Source organism: Gobio gobio (assembly GCF_949357685.1).
Source record: "Gobio gobio genome assembly, chromosome: 2".
Classification (NCBI taxonomy): Eukaryota; Metazoa; Chordata; class Actinopteri; order Cypriniformes; family Gobionidae; genus Gobio; species Gobio gobio.
Window position 1 is genome coordinate 1,126,881 of NC_137098.1, and position 22,999 is coordinate 1,149,879.

Genomic DNA, 22,999 nt, shown 5'->3' on the forward strand with positions numbered 1-22,999 from the left:
TTCATATGATGGCATTTATATATATAAACATATATTTATTACATATATCAGCGTCAGGATTAGGATCTCTACAGTCCACCTGACAAACGTACAGTTAATGTTTCCCCTCATAAGAGTGAACAGTAATCTGATTCCATAAATCACGTCCTGCTTATACACGATCAGGCATAACATTATAACAGGTGGTCATAATGTTAATGGGCTATAGACTGGGTCAGAGCATCTCCAAAACTGCAGCTCAGTTTGAGGCGTCGACACGGCCTCCAAATTCTCCAGATCTCAATCCAATCGAGCATCTGTGGGATGAGCTGGACAAACAAGTCCCATCCATCCCCGCCTCACAACTTACAGGACTTAAAGGGTCTGCTGCTAACATCTTGGTGCCAGATCCGACAGCACAGCTTCAGTGGAGTCCATCAGAGACGGGTCAGCAACACAATATTAGGTCATAATGTTATGCCTGATCGTGTATATTGAAAGAGAAGTTTCCAGAAATCATTCTTCTTAATATTATTAATTCATTATTTATTATTAGAATTCAATTCCGTTTGCATCACCGCCCAAATAAATGCACTTTCTAGCAGAAAGAGTTTCCTGCCTCAAAACTGGAGCCGTTTCTGATGCAAACGTGTGTGTGTGTGTGTGTGTGTGTGTGTGTGTGTGTGTGTGTGTGTGTGTGTGTGTGTGTGTGTGTGTGTGTGTGTGTGTGATGGGTAGGTTTAGGGGCAGTGTAAGGGGATAGAAAATACGGTATACAGTATAAAAACCATTACGCCTATGGAAAGTCCCCATAAAACATGAAAACCCAACATGTGTGTGTGTGTGTGTGTGTGTGTGGCCGTGTTTCTGTTGCAGTTAGACTATGTCACAAAGAGAGAGTGTTGAGTTAGTAATAGGAAATGTGTAAAGCCTGACCACTAACGGCCGCTGAGAGTTACTGTTATAAACTCTAGACCCGCACATCTGGAGCCGCTGAGAGTTACTCTAGACCCGCACATCTGGAGCCTCTGGAGAGCGCGCTGTGTAATAAAGGTGGCTTCGATCCTGAACACCAGAGATTGAGAAACTCGGGAAAATTCCCTGGGAAAAGCAACAGGCGTGTGTTCGTGTTGCGTCAAGCGCGCAGCGGGGGCGCGCCTAAGGCGAGGTCGGGAGCGCGCGCTGCGTGTCGGTGAACCGATCAGATCTCCGGGATCATGGCCTCGTGTCTCGTGCTGGTGTCCGCGCTCCTCCTGACGCTCCTGATCGCGTGGATCTGCGCGCACTCGCGGAGAAGGTGAGCTCCACTGCTTCTCTAAAGTTACCGCTCTTCTTCTCTCAGAGATTACCTGACCTTATGGTCCATCTGCCACATAACTCACATTATAAACATATAGACTACTGTAATATTCATAAGGAATATCCGGCTGTTATGTGTTTTACAACACCAGACTGATGTATTAGAATATCAGTTCCCACTCTAAATACACATCTCTGATTATTTAGTTATTTTAATTAATTCAATTACTTGATGATTATTTTTTTATTGTGGTGGATAATAAATCATAAAATGCGTTAGAGTGGTGATTGAAATAAACATACCTCAATACATTTTTTAATAAATAATGTGTATATCAAGTAGATTGCTCAAATCCTTGACATATTAATATCAGCCAAGCATAACATGGAAGACGACATTTTGGAAAATATATTAAAAGTTATACTCATTAAAAGACATGTAGATGGTGTTTTAGGAAAGAACTGATAATGAAGCCTTATAAAGCGACATATCAGAGACGCATGCGCTTCAGATCCCGTTTATCCATTCCTACTTTTCCATTGTTTTCCCATGTAAACGCGTTTGATGGATGTGTGTAACTGTTGTGCTATGGAAGGCCAAATGGGTCATAATTGACCAAACACCAGGGTCCAGAAATTGCTGTATTTTGCGCTGGTTTTCGTCTAAAACGCCACAAAAATATTGTGTTTTCTGGACGCTAGACGTTTGGTCAATGCTAGAGCTGCACGATTTGGGGAAAATACCGAATTGCGATTATTTTGGTTAAAATTGCGATTGCGATTTAAAATGCGTTTTTTATTTTTTATTTTTTACAAATGAAAGTTGTGTATATAACATTTTGTGTTTATATATTAATATGACTAATAATTATTATCATGATTATTATTATTGCTAAAAAATATTTAACAAAATAAGAAATATTACTGTTACAATAATATTTTCATTATTACAAATTTTATGTATGTAAGAATACATATAACAATATAATAATAATTATTATTATTATATTTGAAAGAAAAACTATTTTACAAAAAAAAATGATGGGTTACCTGTTAATATGCAGACAGTCTATGACTAATAATCATTAGAAAGGTCAAATGATTTATTGTAAAAAAAATGATAAAAATCTGTGCTTTTTATCTGTGATATCAATTTCTTAAAGTCTATGTCTTTAATATGAAATATGAGCCTCTTAAAACTCCTGTACACTGAAGAAAAACACATGGATTGTCATATACATTTATTTGGAGAGAAGTATTATTTTTCTTATTTTCTACCCAAAAGTGTGATTCACACTGAAGCCAGAGGGCGCTCTCGAGCACAAACTCCACAGACGCCTCAGAGAGTCATCGCTCGCTTTCAGGAAATCCCTAATGTGAAGCTGTAGCGCTGTAGCTGAATAAAGAGAAGATAGAAACACTTAAACATGAAGATAATAAACACACGACTGCGACAAGATCTGGTGTATTGAGTTCTTCAAGCCTTCTCGGGTATATAATAATAATAAAGTATTCAGTGCTGATGATATTCTGTGATGAGACGCCACATCAGCTCCACTGACGATATGAAGACAGTTAAAACATGTTATTAAATGTTGTATTTTGTTGGACAGGTTTATGAACGCTTCGCATTACTAGTTTGTGAAGATGTTTGACACGTGTTGCTCAAACTCGCAGTGCTTTCAGACGGAGCAGCGTTTCCTGATCTCAGATCAGCTCTTCACACACACGCTGGGCATTTATTTATTTAATAATCACAGCCTTTGCGCTTTCATAATCGCACATAACCCAAATTGCGATTGCGGTTCGATTTCGATTAATCGTGCAACCCTAATTAATGCCAAATTTTGACCCATTTGTCCTTCCGTATCTCACACATGACGCAGCGTTCATCTTTTAAAAACGTAGTTAGAAAGTAGCTAAATGGAGACGGAATGGATTCTCTAACAGATCCCGCTTTTCCATTCCAATGCTCTACTTTTCCATTGTTCTTCCATGTAAACGCGTTAGACAGACGTGTGTAACTGTTGTGCTATGGAAAGCCAAATGGGTCAAAATTTGCCAATAACCAAACACTGGTGTCCAGAAAACACTCTAGTGTCTTTTCGTCTAAAACGCCATATTGCGATTGCATCTTTTGTAGCGTCTCACATGTGACACAGCGTTGGTTAAAGGGCTAGCTCAGCCAAAAATGAAGATTAGCCCATGATTTCCTCTCGTCATCCGAGGTGTGTGTGACATTCTTCTCCCAGACGAATATAATCTGAGTTATATTACACAAGTCCAGGCTAATCCAAGCTTTATAACAGCAGTAATAGTTGCTCTGTTTTTGAGGTGCATCTGTGTGTCATATAACTGCTCCAGCGGCTCTGGGGTGTTAATAAAGGCCTTCTGAAGCGAATCAATGTGTTTGTGTTAGAAAAATATCCATATTTAAAACTTTATCAAGTAAACTTTCGGCCTCCGCCTTCCCTGTTCAGTTTCTGGAAGTGTGTAAAGTTCTCCTGCGGATGGAAAGACTAACGCTCAGCTCCGCTCGTCATGACGTCACACACACATCTGGAGTTTCACTTTCAACATTCAACACTTTTACACAGAAGGCGGAGGCCGAAAGTTTACTTGATAAAGTTTGAAATATGGATATTTTTCTTACACAAACGCGTTGATTCGCTTCAGAAGGCCTTTATTAACACCCCAGAGCCGCTGGAGCAGTTATATGACACACAGATGCACCTCAAAAACAGAGCAACTATAACTGCTGTTATAAAGCTTGGATTAGCCTGGACTTGTGTAATATAACTCAGATTATATTCGTCTGAGAGAAGAATGTCACACACACCTCGGATGACGAGAGGAAATCATGGGCTAATCTTCATTTTTGGCTGAGCTAGCCCTTTAATGGTGAATTTTAACCCATTCGTCCTTCCATATTGTGCTCGCATCTTCATCCTTCAAAGTTCATCCTTTGAAAAACGTTTAAAAAGCGTAGCAAGACAGTAGCTAAATGCAGACAAAATGGATTAGGGCCATTCACACAGGTCCAGAGACGCATTTTTAAAAGTTGAACTTATTTTAATGCCGTGTCACAATAAGCTGCGTAAGACTGGAGACATGAGCGCAGCGGTTAAAGACGTCCATCTAGCGCACGTTTACATTCAAAAACAATGGAGAGTAAAAAGTGTAATGGAAAACACTTTGAGTTAGTCTTGTCCAATCGGTGCAGATTCCTGTACACTATAGCCCACAGCAAAGGTGACCATTTTTTATTAAAAATAGGAGAGAGTGGGGTAAGATGAGCCATTTTTAAAAAAAACTTATGTCGTCCTCAAGATAAGAGAAAATAAGGCAGAAGTACAACGCAAGTATCTACAGTAATTTCAGAGTGGTTCCAAATTGTATGGTCACATGACGATAAAAGTGTACAGTTGCCAAGATAAAGGGGGTGGGGTAAGTTGACCCACTGGCTCATCTTGCCCCACTGAGATGTATTTGTGTGTTCTCCAGGCGGCCCGGGGAGCCTCCGCTGCTGACCGGCTGGCTGCCCTTCCTCGGAGTCACTCTGGATTACGCCAGAAACCCTTTAGGATTCTTAAGAGCGACCCAGAGGAAATACGGCGATGTTTTCACCTGTGCGATCGCCGGGAAGTTCTTCACTTTTGTCACAGACCCTTTTTCTTTCTCCGTTGTGGTGCGGCAGAGCAGAAATCTGGACTTTCAGAAGTTCGCTCTTGGCTTTTCGCACCGGGTAAGTGACTCGATTCTGAGGCTATCTTAATTTACAATCATACTTCCACATGGATTCCACACACTCACCCCATGAAGAGGAGGAAAACATCGGAGAATTCTCACCTGTCACCCGACTTTTTGAGAATACACATGAAAACGCACTATCCAAACTTAAAGTAATTCAAGAATGCTTTGGAATATAGACCTAAGTTTGGTCTTGTTTTAAAGCAGACACTCGGCAGATTATTGCTGAAAGCTATTCAAAATATGAAAGTATGAAAAAGTTATGGAAATTTAAATTTACTGTAAATAAAAAATACTGTACTAAATATTTTTATTTTATATAAAATATATATTTTACAAAAATGTTTTAATCTAAAATTACTATAAAATCAAAGCCATATGTCTAACCAAGTTGTGTTCCAAATTTGAAATTGATATCACAAAAATTGAAGTCCCCATGAGATGTTGTTTAGGCGCTGTACCACAAACAGCCACCGGGTGTCACACATATTCCATTGATTGTTTTTTGGATGCATTTTTCTGTAAATTTCTGTCCAAATATCCCTTGCATCACAAAATGGTCACCAAATATGGAACCTTGAGACTCAGACCTTTCCGACGATATGTGTTTTGTCAAGATTAGAAAAGATTTTTATTATAAAGAAGTTAAAATAAATGTTGTAATATAAAACATGACGACGCCCACTAGGGGAGGAGCCCGCTAGAATAATTTAAAGTACCGTTTCCATGGTAACGCAACCTCCAATTTCAAAACGGTTTTCACAGGAGGAATTTTGAGTTCGTAAGCTTTCGAATGATACCTAATTTATGATAATTACTCAAATATATGATACGAAAAAAAAGCCGATCAAAAAAAGAGTCCCAGGTGTCGGTGACAGGTAAGAGGTTAAATGGGATAAACTGCATGAAGTTACCGATTACTGTTCTCCTGATAAGAAAGCATTAGATTACTGGCATAACAGACCGATGCAATGCGACTGTTCTCTGCTGTATTTATAATGTTATCTCATTCTCTTAAAACACTATTGTTAGAATGTCCAAGGCTCAGCATTCTCCCCTAAAAGTGACCGGCAGATCAAACCGTAAGTCGTGGAGAATTGAAACTTTGAGGGCTAGTAGTACTCACACCGTCTACAAGGACACCAAAGCTCGCCCCGATCGGCCTGACGGGGGCGCTACAGCGCTCAAGAGCACAAAAGACGGATCCTCAAATCTGGCCCACGAGATCCACTTTCCTGCAGAGTTTAGCTCTAGCCCTAATCAAACACACCTGAACATGCTAATCAATGTCTTCAGGTTCATTAGAACATCACAGGTGGGTGAGTTTGATCAGGGTTGGAGCTAAACTCTGCAGCCCTCCAGGGCAAGATTTGAGGAAGCCTGCGTTAGACCTATACTCTAAAAAAAACCGTTCTATATATACTCACTGATTCATAACGCTCTGAACCGCTGAATCGACTCACTGATTCATAACGCTCTGAACCGCTGAATCGACTCACTGATTCATAACGCTCTGAACCGCTGAATCGACTCACTGATTCATAACGCTCTGAATCGACTCACTGATTCATAATGCTCTGAACCGCTGAATCGACTCACTGATTCATAACGCTCTGAACCGCTGAATCGACTCACTGATTCATAACGCTCTGAATCGACTCACTGATTCATAATGCTCTGAACCGCTGAATCGACTCACTGATTCATAACGCTCTGAACCGCTGAATCGACTCACTGATTCATAACGCTCTGAACCGCTGAATCGACTCACTGATTCATAACGCTCTGAACCGCTGAATCGACTCACTGATTCATAACGCTTCGAAGCTTCATGATGCCGTGTTTTGAAATCGCCATCACTATATAAGTCGTTATTTAGGGTTTTTTTGCGCACAGAAACTATTCTCGTCTTCATAAAGTTATTGTAGAGCCGCTGTAGTGAGATGGACTTTGTAACTTTAGTCTTTAGTGTCTTTTAAGGGTCTTGAGAGTGTAAAGTTGAGCCAATGGAGGCCTTTCAGAGCATCAGATTTACACTAAAATATCTTCATTTGTGTCTGAAGATGAACGGAGGTCTGACGGGTGTCCAACCACATGAGGCTCAGTCATTAATGACACAATTTACAGTTTTGGCTGAACTAACCCTTTAAAGTCTATGTCTGGTCTTGTTTCTCTCTCTCAGGTCTTTGGTCACGCTGACTTCACCCATCCGCAGTTCACTGAGAGCTACAGGGAAGTTCACGGCATCTTCCGGCAGACTCTTCAAGGCGCGGCTCTGGAGCAGCTGAGCGAGTCCATGCTGTGCAATCTGCAGACGCTTCTGGACCGAGCTGGACCTGGGGAACACGGCTGGCTGGAAGAAGGCCTTCAGAGCTTCACCAACCGCATCATGTTCGAGGCAGGGTTCCTCACGCTCTTCGGAAAGGACGCAGGGTTTCTTCCGGAAAGAACCAGCATGCAGAAAGCGGAGCGCGAGTTCCTGGAGTTTGATGGAGCGTTCCCTCTGCTGGCCGCTGGGCTGCCCATCGCTCTGATGGCGCGGGCACAGCGGGCGAGGGAAGCCCTGGCGGAGGAACTGCGGCACGACGAACTCCACCAGCGGAGATGCGTCTCAGAGCTGATTCAGCGCAGGATGGACGTGTTCGACCGCATGAGTTTGGATGAAGCTGGGAAAGCGCGGACACATGTGTGTATGCTCTGGGCTTCACAGGCCAATACTCTTCCAGCGGCCTTCTGGAGCCTGTACTACACACTCAGGTGCGCTCCATAGCTCAATACTCAATAACTCCAGTGTCACTAGCAGTGTTGGGGAAACGCATTACAAGTAACTTGAGTTACGTAATAATATTACTTTTTCCAAGTAACTAGTAAAGTAACACATTACTTTTCAAATTTACAACAAAATATCTGAGTTACTTGCTCACATTAATTTGACTGACAGCTCTCCTGTCCTCATGTTGTGTTAGTGCATAGGCGTGTGTGTGTGTGTGTGTGTGTGTGTGTGTGTGAACATGAGGGTTATTGTAGTTCTAGACTAAATGTGAGCATTTATTTATCTCACTTGCACAATAAAGATTCTGTCCTCCTCAAAATGAATAAAATCAGTCAAATGCATAATCAGAGTACTATACAAACCTCCAATAATTAAATATTAAATAAAACGTCTCGGTTACGGATGTAACCCTCGTTCCCTGAGGAGGGAACGGAGACGTAACGTTAGTGACTAACGAATGGGGGTTTCGCTTAGAAGCCTATCAACTTCGAGTTTTGAGAAAACGCCCAATGGCGTGCCAATGCCATGGGGCATGCGGAATTTGCATACGTAGCTCCGCCTCACTGCGTGAGTATATAAGGAAGTACGAGGCAATATCGCATTATGTTACCTGCTTGAGGAGCCAAGACTGAACTCCTGCGTTCCAGGCAACACAGCTGATGTGGCAAGGGGACGTTACGTCTCCGTTCCCTCCTCAGGGAACGAGGGTTACATCCGTAACCGAGACGTTCCCTTTCGTTCAGTCACTACGACGTAACGTTAGTGACTAACGAATGGGGGTCCCAATATAATCCCGCCACTCAGCCGTCTTCCAGCGCCCTGCGTAAGTGTGAGTTCCCTGTCGTAAGACTAGTACGGACGAAGGACTCCCACTTAACACAGGATTACCAAGGTACACTGGGAAGCATATCCCAGTGAGGGAATGCCAAGATGCCTACCCGTGGGGAGGACTTAAGAGACACATATGACCCGGAGAGGGTTGCATATGGAAGATCTCTAGGGTACCAGCCGAAGGTGGATTTTTAACCCTAGGGGTGGCGGGGACACGCCAAGGGAAGAAACCCGCTCACTGCGGAGACTTACGGTGAAATACACATGTGGGGGTCGCCAGAGGGAACCATGCACATGGGGCACCTGGCCGGACATGAGGGTCTGGGCTCGAGAGGGCAGACTGAACTGATGTCGGCGTCGACAGTGCTGGAGGAGCTCAGGGCTCTCGGGGAGCTCACCTGAGGAAAATATCGCACGTATCCAGTCCGTGGAGTGGAGTGGCGAGCAAGCGAAGACACCTGAGCCTGGCCCATCACCGGCCCCTCGGGGGGGCGAGTACATAGTCGGACACTGGCTCCACTCGGAGATTGTAGAATCTGGCGAATGTGTTGGGTGTCGCCCAGCCTGCAGCTCTGCAGATGTCTGCTAGCGAGGCGCCATGCGCTAGAGCCCAAGAGGAAGCCACACTCCGGGTGGAGTGTGCCCTCACACCAAGGGGACATGGTCGGCCTTGCTGCTGGTAAGCCAAAGCAATGGTGTCCACTATCCAGTGAGACAGCCTTTGCTTTGAGAGAGCACTTCCCTTCCGCTCTCCACCATAACAGACAAAGAGCTGGTCTGAGGTCCTGAAACACTGCGTCATGTCTACGTAGGCGCGGAGAGCGCGTACTGGACAGAGCAATGCCAAGGCTGGGTCTGCCTCCTCCAAAGGCAGCGCTTGCAGGTTCACCACCTGGTCCTTGAACGGAGTGGTGGGAACCTTGGGCACATATCCAGGCCGGGGTCTCAGGATCACGTGAGAGTTAGCCGGCCCGAACTCCAGGCACGCTTCGTCAACCGAAAATGCCTGCAGGTCCCCGACCCTCTTGACTGAGGCCAATGCGGTCAGCAGAGCCGTCTTCATAGACAGAAACTTAATATCGACCGACCGCAAAGGCTCAAAGGGAGGTCTCTGCAGAGCAGTTAGTACTACTGCGAGGTCCCAAGAGGGTACGAGAGGAGAGCGAGGAGGATTCAGTCTCCTAGCTCCCCTCAGGAACCTGATGACCAGGTCGTGCTGACTTACCTTTTTGTTCTCCAAGAGATCGTGGTGGGCAGATATTGCGGCCACATATACCTTGAGGGTGGAGGGAGACAGCCTTCGCTCCAGCCCCTCTTGGAGAAACTCAAGCACGGACCCGATCGGACATTTCCAGGGGTCTTCTTGGCGGGAAGAGCACCAGGTGACGAAGAGGTTCCACTTCAACGCATAGGCATGCCGAGTGGACTCTGCCCTAGCGGAAGTGATGGTGGCGACCACCGTAGGTGGTAGGCCACTCAAACCTGCCGGGTCCCGTCTAGGAGCCACACGTGGAGGTTCCAAAGGTCGGGACGCGGGTGCCAATGGGTGCCCCGTCTCTGAGTGAGGAGGTCCGGTCTCAGAGGAATAGGCCAGGGAGGGGCTGTCGCAAGGAGAATGAGTTCGGGGAACCAGGTCCGGCCGTGCCAGTACGGGGCGACCAAAAGGACCTGCTCCTTGTCCTCCCTGATTTTGCACAGAAGCTGTGCGAGTAGGCTCACTGGGGGAAAACGCATATTTACGTAGGCCCCGCGGCCAGCTGTGCGCCAGTGCATCCGTGCCGAGCGTGCCCTCGGTCAGGGAATAATACAGGCTGCAGTGGGAAGAGTCGTGGGAGGCAAACAGGTCTACCTGTGCGTCGCCGAACTGTTCCCAAATCAGCTGAACCGTCCGGGGATGGAGTCTCCATTCTCCCGGGAGAGGCTGAAACCGCGAGAGCTCGTCGGCTGCGTGGTTCAGGACTCCCGGAATATGGACAGCACGAAGGGACCTCAGGCGCTTCTGACTCCATAAGACGAGATGGCGGGCGAGTTGAGACATGCGGCGGGAGCGTAGACCGCCCTGGTGGTTGATGTACGCTACTACGGCCGTGTTGTCTGTCCGGACAAGCACATGTTGACCCTTCAGCAACGCTCGGAAGCGGTGCAGGGCGAACCGTACTGCCAGCAACTCGAGGCAATTGACATGCAGGAGGCGCTGGGGTCCTGTCCAGGAGCCCGCGGCTGCTTGTCCATTGCACATGGCACCCCAGCCCGTGGCAGAGGCATCCGTCGATACGACAACATGCCTGGAAACTCGTTCTAAGGGCACACCAGCCCGTAGAAAGCTGAGGTTCGACCACGGGGTGAGTGTCTGTAAGCAGGCCCGAGTCACTTGGACCCGGAGCGTGCCAGACTGCCATGCCCATCTCGGGACTCGATCGCGAAGCCAGTGCTGAAGCGGTCTCATATGAAGCAATCCGAGCGGCGTTACCGCGGCTGCAGATGCCATATGCCCCAGGAGCCTCTGAAAAAGTTTCAGTGGAACCGCATTCTTGCTCTCGATTTGTCAGAGGCAAGTCAGCAGAGACCCAGCGGGACAGCCCCGGAAGCTGAAGCCAGGCTTCCAGAGACTGCACCAACGGGGTCATCCGGACGACAGACGTACCCTGGGTGGGGCAGCGAGGCAGCGTTACCGGCGCGGACAGGGGAGGCTGTTGGGCGTCCCCGGGTCGGAGCACGGTTAACGGCTGCGCCCTGACAGAGGAGACCAGGGAAGGACTCGCGTTCCACTGGGGTCTGCTCTACCAGGGGGCTGGCGACAGAGAGGGATGCGAGTGGCGAGACCCGAGGGTGGCGCGCACTGTCATCACCAGTCTCTGGGTGCTCAGAGACAGGAACATGAGTTCTTCCCAAGCGCTGCTAGCCCGGGGGCCAGCAGCGGAAGGATTTTCCCCCGGCCCTCCACCGGGGGAAGGAGAGGCCCTGCTACCATCCCCTGGGAAGAACTGGAACCCATCTCTGAGTTGTCCACCTCCATCCTGGCGTTTAACCAGTCTGGGGAGCGGACTGGGCGACATCCTCAACCACCTCCACGGCGCGGCCCAGGTGAAGGCTGCTGCTGGGGCCGGGCGGGAAGAGGGAGGGCGCCCTCGGCGGCGAGCGGACTGAGGCGACTGGGCCGGCGGCTGGTGCAGCAGCTGGCCGCCGGGGCAGTACGTGTTGCAGCCTCAGTCTGCTCTGGGGCGGCCGAGAACTGTTGGGCGCAGTTCTCAGCCGCGCCGCCGAAGAGGCCAGCCTGGGATATGGGTGAGTTGAGGAGGCGGGCCCGCTCAACGTCCTCCACATCACCAGGTAAGGCCTGGTGTTCTCCCGGACCACAGCTGTGGACATCGCCCGACCCAGGGAGCGTGTGGCCACCTTCACCGCCCGGGGGCGGGGTCAGTTGCGGCACGCAGCTCAATGAAGAGCCCTGGGTCGGCTCCACCCTTGTGCATGTGCAAAGGGGCGGCGGCCTGCCCGTAGCACTGCGGGACCACGCCACCGAAGTAGACGAGCCCACAGGCTTTGGGGGGGGTGCTTAGGACAGCCACACCACGCCACGTCAAAGCCCTCTGTGGACACCGTAGTGCGCAACAGAGAGTTCAACAGTGGGGGGGGAGGGGGCCCCAGTGTACCCTAGGCCGTGGCCCCATCAAGGGCAGAGAAGGCGGAGGAGGCCACCAAACGGTCGCGAGAAGCACGGGGACTTCCGGGACCGCGTGATCTCCTCATGCACCCCGGGAGCGAAAGGCATTGGGGGCGGGGCCCAACAGCTGTCGGGTGCCGCCCCCAAAAACCAATCGCGCAACCACGAGCACCCACGACTGGGCGGAGTTCCACACCAGCGCGAGACTCGCGGCTGCCCGAGATAACATGGCTGTCAACTTTAGGTCAGATCAGGCAGTGCTGACACACCCGGAGGCGGAGCACAACCTAATCGTCATCCCCAAAGGACTCCAGCCCACCTTGGGATGCGGCGATCGACATCTCACTGCTATCCGGAGCGTGAACTGAACGAACGGGGCGTCAGAGACGGGCCGTAGATTCAATCCAACACTCGCGGAGGCGATGTATAAGAGGGGGGTGTGGCCCGAGGAATGAACGTCGGGGTTCTTAATACCACAGCACCGCCCTCAGGTCACCCTGGCCACCAGCCAAAGTACCATCTCACTCGGGGACGGTAGATTGGGGTGTGGCAGAGGGGACTCTCTCTCCTCACGGAGATCATTGAGTCTCGACCGTGACATCGCGATGGTCACGCCCCCGTAATGGAAACGTGACACATCCGCAAACACTGCCCGTGCGCGCTGAAGCCCAAACACGCTCGAGCAGTGAATGCGTCCTCAGACAGCAGCGGAAAATCGATCGCACCCGGAAGTGCACGGGCGAGCCGTCTTGAAAAAGACGTGCCACGCGCAAGCTCTTTTTGTGAGAGGAAAGCCTCGCAGTCGATGCCGAAGCGCCCAGGGAAACACACACCAGCTGTCAGGCGGACCACTGCACAGATCAGCAGGCAGGAAGTATGCGATCACTGGAACGCGCCGTCACACCAACACCGACTGGAAAGCTGCTCGTCTCGAAGAAGCTGACAGAGTCTCAGAAGGCTGTAGGAGTGAAGAGGTAGGTACTCTTGGCTCCGAAAGCAGAAACATAATGCGATATTGCCTCGTACTTCCTTATATACTCACGCAGTGAGGCGGAGCTACGTATGCAAATTCCGCATGCCCCATGGCATTGGCACGCCATTGGGCGTTTTCTCAAAACTCGAAGTTGATAGGCTTCTAAGCGAAACCCCCATTCGTTAGTCACTAACGTTACGTCGTAGTGACTGAACGAAAGGGAACAACTATTTTTATGCATAATCTACCTTTATATTTAATTTACCAATGTCTTGCTGCTGACCTTTAATGATGAAAATTACTAGATTTTTTGTTTTTATTGGTAAAACTTTTTTCTCCTGCATCTCTTCTCCATTCTCCAGAGCTGCGCCCTCTAGTGTTCATGAGGGAATCTGCATCTTTACCTCAGCCTGGGGCGCATTATTTACATTCTGGTATGAAGAGGTCTTTACAAAAACTTTTTTGTTATAAAAACAAAACAAAAACAAGCCCAGCCCAGGTGAGATAAAGTAACGCAAAAGTAACGTAACGCATTACTTTTCTTAAAAAGTAACTAAGTAACTCAATTAGTTACTTTTTAAGGGATTAACGCAATATTGTAATGCATTACTTTCCACACCAAGTCCACACCAAGATCCAAACCGAAGTTCATGTTTTGATATATTTTATCCATTGGGTTAGTTTTGGTTTGGTTTCACATTGCCATCATGCGAGCGAACTAGAGAACTGCACATGACACACTCGCGTCCTGTCGTCATCATCATGTGGGCGGCATCTTCACTGTGATTGGCTTGTAAACGGACGTGTGAACTGTGAACTGTGCGCATTGCTGGACTATTTCTGTTCGTTTCGAATTGTTTAGTTTCAAAGTGGACATTTCAAGATTCCTATACTCATATTTCTCATGTGTGTGAGCCTGCAGAGTTTGGGTTTATTTATGAGACGTGTTCAAGAGCAATCGAGATCGCGCCGGCGCCTCCATGTCACGATTATTGTCTGCTAGATTTGCTTCTTATTTATTAAATCCAGGCAATTGACTGATGAAATATTGATTAAAATGAATATACAATTCATAAAAAACGAAATTCACTTTAAAGAAAGTCTTTCTACAAAACAAAACTTAATGAAGTGCTCAAAATCATCTCTGACCTTCTGACATATTGCGCATCTTTTCACTTTTCATAATCAATATAGCCGAGATGACATTTAAAAATAACATTATAATATTTAAACATAAACAAGAACTTCCTGTAAATGCTCTGAGAGTCTGAACCGTACAGAAAATGCTTGAACACTAAAAACCAACCGAACATTTGTTCAATTTGATCCGGACTCTTTTCGTCTGACCAAATGTCATCTGTTTGGTCCTGACCGTGGTCAGGGGAGGTGGTCAAGGGCCCTTAGAATAGCAATGTGTACCTTAAGGTCCTACTATGAACCTTAAAGGGGTAACAAAAGGTACAAAGGTGTCCTTTCTGCCCCAGTGACACGCTGTTGCACCCCTAAAGGTCCAGTATTTGCTCATTTCTTTTCTGAGAGTGTATAGTGAGGTCCAAAAGCCACTTTCACACACACAGTCTGTGTCAGATATAACTCATGTGTGAACAGGACCTTTTCAAAAACACAGTTAAATCGGTCCGGCAGTTTTCCAGTAAGTTACGGGTGTGAACGCAGAATGAAGCGAGTGAAGTCTGTTTTGGGCAGAGGTGGAAAGTAACGAATTACATTTACTCGCGTTACTGTAATTGAGTAGTTTTTCTGCGTACTTCTACTTTTTTAAGTAGTTTTAAAAATCTGTAATTTTATTTTTACTTAAGTATGTTTTGTTTGAAGTATTGTACTTCGCTACATTTTAAACCACATCCGTTACTGAGTAAAAATAAATAATACAAAGGGGGGAAAAACGCGATCCGGAAACGACTGCATTGAATTGAAGAGCGGGAGAACGAACACGCAAAAGTCATAAAAAGATGGAGACAGACAAAACAGACGTCAGACCAGCTGAAAGCGAAACCCCGTCGTGAACCCCTGGATAGAGTGGAAAAACGTTGGATATAGACGAAAAATAGCCGGATGTTGTCCTTGAGGATATCAAATTAGCAAAAAAAAAATGTTGATGCAAAGGAGGAAACACACACACACACACACACACACACACACACCTCTGCACTAACTCAACATGAGGGCAGGAGAGCTGTCAGTCAAATTAATGTGAAAAAGTAACTTGTTGTAATTTTGAAAAGTAATGCGTTACTTTACTAGTCACTTGGAAAAAGTAATATTATTACGTAACTCAAGTTACTTGTAATGCGTTTCCCCAACACTGCTAATATGCATCTTTTAAGGGTGGAAAAGGTGCAAAGATGTCCTTTCTGCCCCAGTGACGCTGTTGCACCCCTAAAGGTCCAGTTTGTGCAGGTCAGTTTGTGCGGATGGTAATGTTTGTGTGTTGTGACCCTCAGATGTGCTTCCGCGTTGTCCGCTGCGCGCTCAGAGATCGAGCGGGTGCTGTCGGGACAGATGTGGAACAGCCCGGACGGAAGGATCCGCCTCTCCAGAGAACAGCTGGACTCTATGGCTGTGTTGGGTAGGAAATCTAACAGCTTTACTCCGCTGCAATGCTTCATTCTAATGATCACTTGACTAAACATGTCTCGGGAATTTTCAAGCTCTTCATTTCGTAATAATTGCGCAATCTTGCACCGTATCAGGTTTGAACATGTAGAGGACTGGCTAGTGATTATGGGAAACTCTGGAAACTGGAGACGATAAGGTTTATCAGGTCCCGCCGGGTCTCCTAGTTGGCACCGGTTCAGATCCACAGTTTTAGACGTCTATTGTGTGCCAATCAGATCTAATGCTGCGTTCCAGGCGAGGTTGGACGTGGGAATATATCCCAAATTAAATGTCAGACGTCTGGACCACATCATGTCGCCACCAGGGCCTGAAATTAACACCAACAATGCACCAAATGCGGGTGAATTTTGCAATTGGCGGGTAACACTGTCAATCTACCTGCACATTGGCCAATGAGAATTGAGTGATTCATTGAGCAGTTTGAGAGGATGCGACTGCTGTTTCAGAACATTCATGCGATTGGAAAGAGGAGTTAATATTTCTTATATTGATATCATTAATAACTTGACAGCACTTAAATGTGTATTTTTACAAGTTAAAGAACAATGTTTGTGGGACTAGTGGATTTTTGAAGGGGCAAGTGAAAGAGACTTTTAATGGACAGATTAAAACATCAATAACAAAAAAACACTAGCGAATCACAAAAGGCAAGAATGATTCTGCATTCATTTAGTGTAAGTGGCGATCGATAATGGATAATATATAGCCAAATGTATAATAAACTGACGGTAACAATGTTGAGCTGTTGACGCTCGCGCAGCACAGCCACAAAATCAATTCATTAACATTAAGTCACTTACATTTTAAATGCACTATTGAGTGTTTTTGTTCGATTTCAGCAGCGAAAATCGTTCCAAACAAAGATCACAGCAGAACCATAACCCGTCTCACAGCATCAGTGTGTGTTAGTGAGTGATTCAGCGTTTGAAAGAATCGTTTGAATCAAAGATTCACTGACCTGTCCATAAAAGACTTAAATGAATCAGAAATTAAACGAATCGACTCGCTCATTAAGACCTGCTGCCACCTACTGGCGTTTTAGCTTCATGTTTAAACATTCTTTCCAACATTTCTTATTTGTACATTTTCAAAATATTTAAAACAACATCATAACATTTTTTTAATGCAGTTGTAATTTTTCAGTGTAATTTATTTAATTTCATTGGTAACAGCCCTACAGTGTCTTATTATTCTAATTAAATTTATAGATAAATTTTAAGAATATAAACTGAAAGCTGAAGCATAGCATATATTTAATAAGATTATGGAAAACATGCCCTTTATAAAAGGTAAAAATATCAAAGATATGCAGATTTAAATATGTCAAAGAAGATTGAACACTGGTGAGAATTTTTCTTCAGAATAAATTATATTTACAACACACACACACACACACACACACACACACACACAAAATCCAGACCAGCACGTGAACAGGCTTAATGTCGAGCCCTGTGAGGAAAGAAAAAAGTGGTTGGTAAAAAGTCACAGTGGCAGGTGGTCAAAAAAGTTGATTTCAGGCCCTGGCCACCACACAACAAGAGCAAAAACAGAATAAAAACAACATAAATCACAGGTATATTACACAAACTCTAACGTTTACGCTCATTGGAAGTGACGTCTCGCTGAGGTCGGGTTGAGCGATGTTCCCCGAGTTCCACACGTCCCACTTTGAGTGGCGTTCCAGAAAATAGATTTTTTTTTACAATTTTTATAAAATTTGGTTTACAAATGAACAAACAAACATAACCTGAAGCTTTAAACACAAGAACAGGAAACTAGGGAACACTGGGAAGCCGTCTAAAGGAAGCTTCATTTCATTTGTGTTCAGTTCTCAGTATTTTTTCTGTCTGAGAATTGAATCTTTCCCGTTATTGACCCTAAACGTGAAAATCTTGATCATTGATCATCATATTTGGACTTGAGTTAAGTCACACTTGGGTCCTCTTTAAAAGAACCCAACTCAGACTCCTTTAAGTGGACCAAGTGTCCCTTCACGTTCACACTGTCCCTGAAACAGCTCTCAGATCCTTGTTTGGTCCACTTTAGTAGTAATGTGGTCTCAGACCCTTTGTGTTCACACTGTTGCTTTCTGGATCAGTCCAGTTCAGTGTTTGACGGCTGACAAACATTTGATCTCATTCACTTACATTGTTTGTGCCTCAGTAACCAACATATTAGTTTTTTAAAGGGTTAGTTCACCCAAAAATGTAAATGGTGTCATTAATGACTGAGCCTCATGTGGTTGGACACCCGTCAGACCTCCGTTCATCTTCAGACACAAATGAAGATATTTTAGTGTAAATCTGATGCTCTGAAAGGCCTCCATTGGCTCAACTTTACACTCTCAAGACCCTTAAAAGACACTAAAGACTAAAGTTACAAAGTCCATCTCACTACAGCGGCTCTACAATAACTTTATGAAGACGAGAATAGTTTTTGTGCGCAAAAAAACCCTAAATAACGACTTATATAGAGATGACGATTTCAAAACACGGCCTCATGAAGCTTCGGAGCGTTATGAATCAGTGAGTCGATTCAGCGGTTCAGAGCGTTATGAATCAGTGAGTCGATTCAGCGGTTTGAATCGCCAAATTTCAGCAGTTTGGCGGTTTGACACGCGATCCGAATCATGATTCGACTCACTGATTCATAACGCTCCAAACCACTGAATCAACTCACTGATTCATAATGCTTCAAACCGCTGAATCAACTCACTGATTCATAACGCTCCAAACCACTGAATCGACTCACTGATTCATAACGCTCCAAACCACTGAATCGGCTCACTGATTCATAACGCTTCAAACCGCTGATTCGACTCACTGATTCATAATGCTTCAAACCGCTGAATCAACTCACTGATTCATAACGCTCCAAACCGCTGAATCGACTCACTGATTCATAACGCTCTGAACTGCTGAATCGGCTCACTGATTCATAACGCTCCAAACCACTGAATCGACTCACTGATTCATAACGCTCCAAACCACTGAATCGACTCACTGATTCATAAAGCTCCAAACCGCTGAATCGACTCACTGATTCATAACGCTCTGAACTGCTGAATCGGCTCACTGATTCGCAACGCTCCAAACCACTGAATCGACTCACTGATTCATAACGCTCCAAACCACTGAATCGGCTCACTGATTCATAACGCTCCAAACTGCTGAATCGACTCACAGATTCATAACGCTCCAAACCACTGAATCGACTCACTGATTCATAACGCTCCAAACCACTGAATCGACTCACTGATTCATAATGCTCCAAATTGCTGAATCGACTCACTGATTCATAACGCTCTGAACCGCTGAATCGACTCACTGATTCATTACGCTCTGAACCGCTGAATCGACTCACTGATTCATAACGCTCCAAACCGCTGAATCGACTCACTGATTCATAATGCTCCAAAGCACTGAATCGACTCACTGATTCATAATGCTCCAAATTGCTGAATCGACTCACTGATTCATAACGCTCTGAACCGCTGATTCGACTCACTGATTCATAACGCTCTGAACCGCTGAATCGACTCACTGATTCATAACGCTCTGAACCGCTGAATCGACTCACTGATTCATAACGCTCCGAAGCTTCATGATGCCGTGTTTTGAAATCGTCATCACTATATAAGTCGTTATTTAGGGTTTTTTTGCGCACAGAAACTATTCTCGTCTTCATAAAGTTATTGTAGAGCCGCTGTAGTGAGATGGACTTTGTAACTTTAGTCTTTAGTGTCTTTTAAGGGTCTTGAGAGTGTAAAGTTGAGCCAATGGAGGCCTTTCAGAGCATCAGATTTACACTAAAATATCTTCATTTGTGTCTGAAGATGAACGGAGGTCTGACGGGTGTCCAACCACATGAGGCTCAATCATTAATCACACAATGTACAGTTTTGGCTGAACTAACTCTTTAAGTTGTTGTTTATTAAACTGTTAAATGAAAGTGATGTGATGCTCAGAGTGAACCTGTCGATCTGCGGGCTCATGAATTGCTGTATTCTTGTCTAATGAGCCGTAGTTGCCTCATGTTCTCAGACAGTATAATCGAGGAAGCTCTGCGGCTGTCCAGCGCCTCCATGATGATCCGAGTGGCCAGCGCTGACTTCACTCTGAGGCTGGACTCGGGTCAGACCGCTGCGGTGCGAGAAGGAGACCACATCGCCCTCTACCCTCAGCTCATACACATGGACCCGGACATTTACCCCGACCCCACGGTACACGCTCACTGATGAGGGCACACCGCTCTTCATTTAGGGCTCACTCAGGACCTTCAGCTCAAAACATTACCCGAGGGCGGGATTCAGACAAAATCAATTAAATATATTTTTGTACAATAATATTTTTTATTTTCTTTTTTGGTGTTTTGGGATCATTTTATGATTTATAAATAATATTTTTGCAATAATTATGACCCATTTTTTCCCATTGAATATAATAAAAAATGTATATATAAAAATGTATATATATATACTTTTTTTATTTTTTATTAAAGCTGTATTTAATTTTAGAGTCAAGCCTAGGCCTCATGAAGTAGTTTTTTTAATGAGATCAGTGCCATCCGGTGGACACATTGAGCATTTTTATCACGCAATAGCACATTTTATAAGATAAAAAAGATTTGAGTAAAATCAATTAAATATATTTTTGTTCAAAATTGTTTTTGGTGTTTTGAGATCATTTTTATGATTTATAAATACAATTTTTGAAATAATTATGACCCATTTTTTCCCATTGAATGTAATAAAAATGTATATATAAAAATGTATATATATATATATATATATACTTTTTTATTTTTTTTATTAAAGCTGTATTTAATTTTAGAGTCGAGTCTTGGCCTCATGAAAGCAATTTTTTTTAGATGAGATGGTGCCATCCGGTGGACACATTGAGCATTTTTATCACACAATAGCACATTTTTACCACTAGAGTGGATCTTGCGTTTTATACATTTTTTTTAAAAATCGTATCTTCATCGGAATGGTCTGAAACTTGGTGACTTTATTGGTACTTGGTATATGAACACCCAAAACAATTGGGGACAGGATTTGAGAAGTCTAAGTGGTCGTAAAAAAATAGTCACACTCAGAACCTTCGGGTCAAAAATGACCCCCATAGGAAATGAATGGGAAATTAGCAAAAATATGAAAATACAGAGTTTCTTTGTGCGTACAATCTACAAATCAGCCAGGATGCAGAAAAAAAGACTCAACAGTGAAGATCTCTAAAACATCAGGAGTGAAAAACAGACAAAACAACTCACACACACACACAATTAGGTTTTGGAATGGAGCGTGTTCATTTTTTGTGTGTGCGTGTGTTTTTGTGTGTATAAGATTAGATTAGATTCAACTTTATTGTCATTACACAAGTACAAGTACAAGGCAATGAAATGCAGTTTAGGTCTAACCAGAAGTGCAATAGCAGCAAGTGCAGGATATACAATGTTTGCATAAGTGCAGGACATGGAGATGTACTGAGTATATATAAATATGTATAAATAGAGAGATGGTTATTACTATAAACTATAAACAGAACTGAATTTACAGGTGAATATGTACAGTGAATAAATATACAGATGGCTATTACTATAAACAGAATTTACACTGTTTTGCACTCTTGATGTTTTAGAGATCTTCACTGTTGAGTTTCTGCATTCTGGCTGATTTGTAGATTGTATGCACAAAAAAACTCTGTATTTTCATATTTTTTGCTAATTTCCCATTCATTTCCTATGAAGGTCCTGAGTGTGACAATTTTTTTTTACGACCACTTAGACTTTTCCAATCCTGTCCCCAATTTGTTTGGGTGTTCATAAACCAAGTACCAATAAAGTCACCAAGTTTCAGACCATTCCGATGAAGCTACGATTTTTTTATAAAATGCTTCAGGTCATTTTTGACCCAAAGAACCCCAGAGGTTAACCCAATGAGCTCTCTCGCATCACTGGAGTTCAGATGAGCGGTTCAGATCCAGGAGGTTTTGTTTCCCCTGTTCTGACCAGCAGGGGGCGCCAGTGTGTGCTGGTTGTGTTGTAAACTCCTCAGTTGTGTGTGTGTGTGTGTGTGTGTGTGTGTGTTGCAGGAGTTCAGGTATGACCGGTTCCTGGATGAGCGCGGGCAGCGCAGGGCTCATTTCTCCAAGAGCGGCCGCCGCCTGAAGCTCTTCCTGATGCCGTTCGGCTCCGGGGCCAGCGAGTGTCCGGGCCGGTTCTTCGCGGTGCAGGAGATCAAGCAGTTCCTGGTGCTGACGCTGTGGCGCTTCGACCTGCAGCTCTGCGGCGGCGGCGCGCTGGATCCGGACGGACGGCGCGCGGGTCTGGGGGTTCTGCCGCCCGCTCGGGACGTCCCGCTCCGCTACAGGACCAGAACACACACACACACACACACCACACACTGAACACACACACACTGAACACACACACACCACACACTGAACACACACACACCACACACTGAACACACACACACCACACACTGAACACACACCACAGCACACACACACTGAACAAACACACACCACACACTGAACACACACACACCCAGAGCCGGATTAACGCAAAGGCAAACTAGGCACGTGCCTAGGGCCCGATTGGCGGGATGGGGCCCAGACAGAGGGACAAAAAAAAAAAAAATTAAAATGTACAAATGTCCTATCTACAATTTATTTCAATATTTATTAATTAACTAAAAATAGTGACGATGTTTATCTTAACCATAGACTGTTACATTACGTCACATTAACGCCAGCCCATGACTGTATTTATTATAATCAGGTCAGAGCGGGACAACAAAGGCAGGTGTTTTGAGTAGGCTAACATTCAAGATGCTTTCGGTGCGGCAAAACGTAAAAAGAAAAAAATGAAGAGGAACAAAAGAAGAGACAGGCTTTATAGAAGTTTCTGTCCGACAGCCGTCCGACAGCTGTGAACCTGCTCGAGTCAGCAGAGCCAAAGGCCGAGCCATGCCCGGAGACACGGCCCGAAGACGCGGTGGAAGATGCGGCGGAAAATAAGTAAAACAACATTTCCGTGTCAAGTTTTATGCTGCGTTCACACCAAACGCGAATAGAGCGTCTGGCGC

General features: G+C 45.2%; 1 protein-coding gene across 1 annotated transcript; it reads left to right on the forward strand.

The window, feature by feature from the left end:
* The first annotated feature begins 1,122 nt into the window (after nucleotides 1-1,122).
* On the forward strand, nucleotides 1,123-22,765 carry cyp7a1b (cytochrome P450, family 7, subfamily A, polypeptide 1b). The gene is made up of 6 exons (XM_079810908.1): nucleotides 1,123-1,276; nucleotides 4,783-5,023; nucleotides 7,211-7,785; nucleotides 15,732-15,856; nucleotides 19,953-20,131; nucleotides 22,002-22,765. Exons 1-6 carry the CDS (start codon nucleotides 1,197-1,199, stop codon nucleotides 22,314-22,316), a joined length of 1,515 nt encoding a protein of 504 aa, XP_079667034.1. The 5' UTR covers nucleotides 1,123-1,196; the 3' UTR covers nucleotides 22,317-22,765.
* Nucleotides 22,766-22,999: the final 234 nt, after the last annotated feature.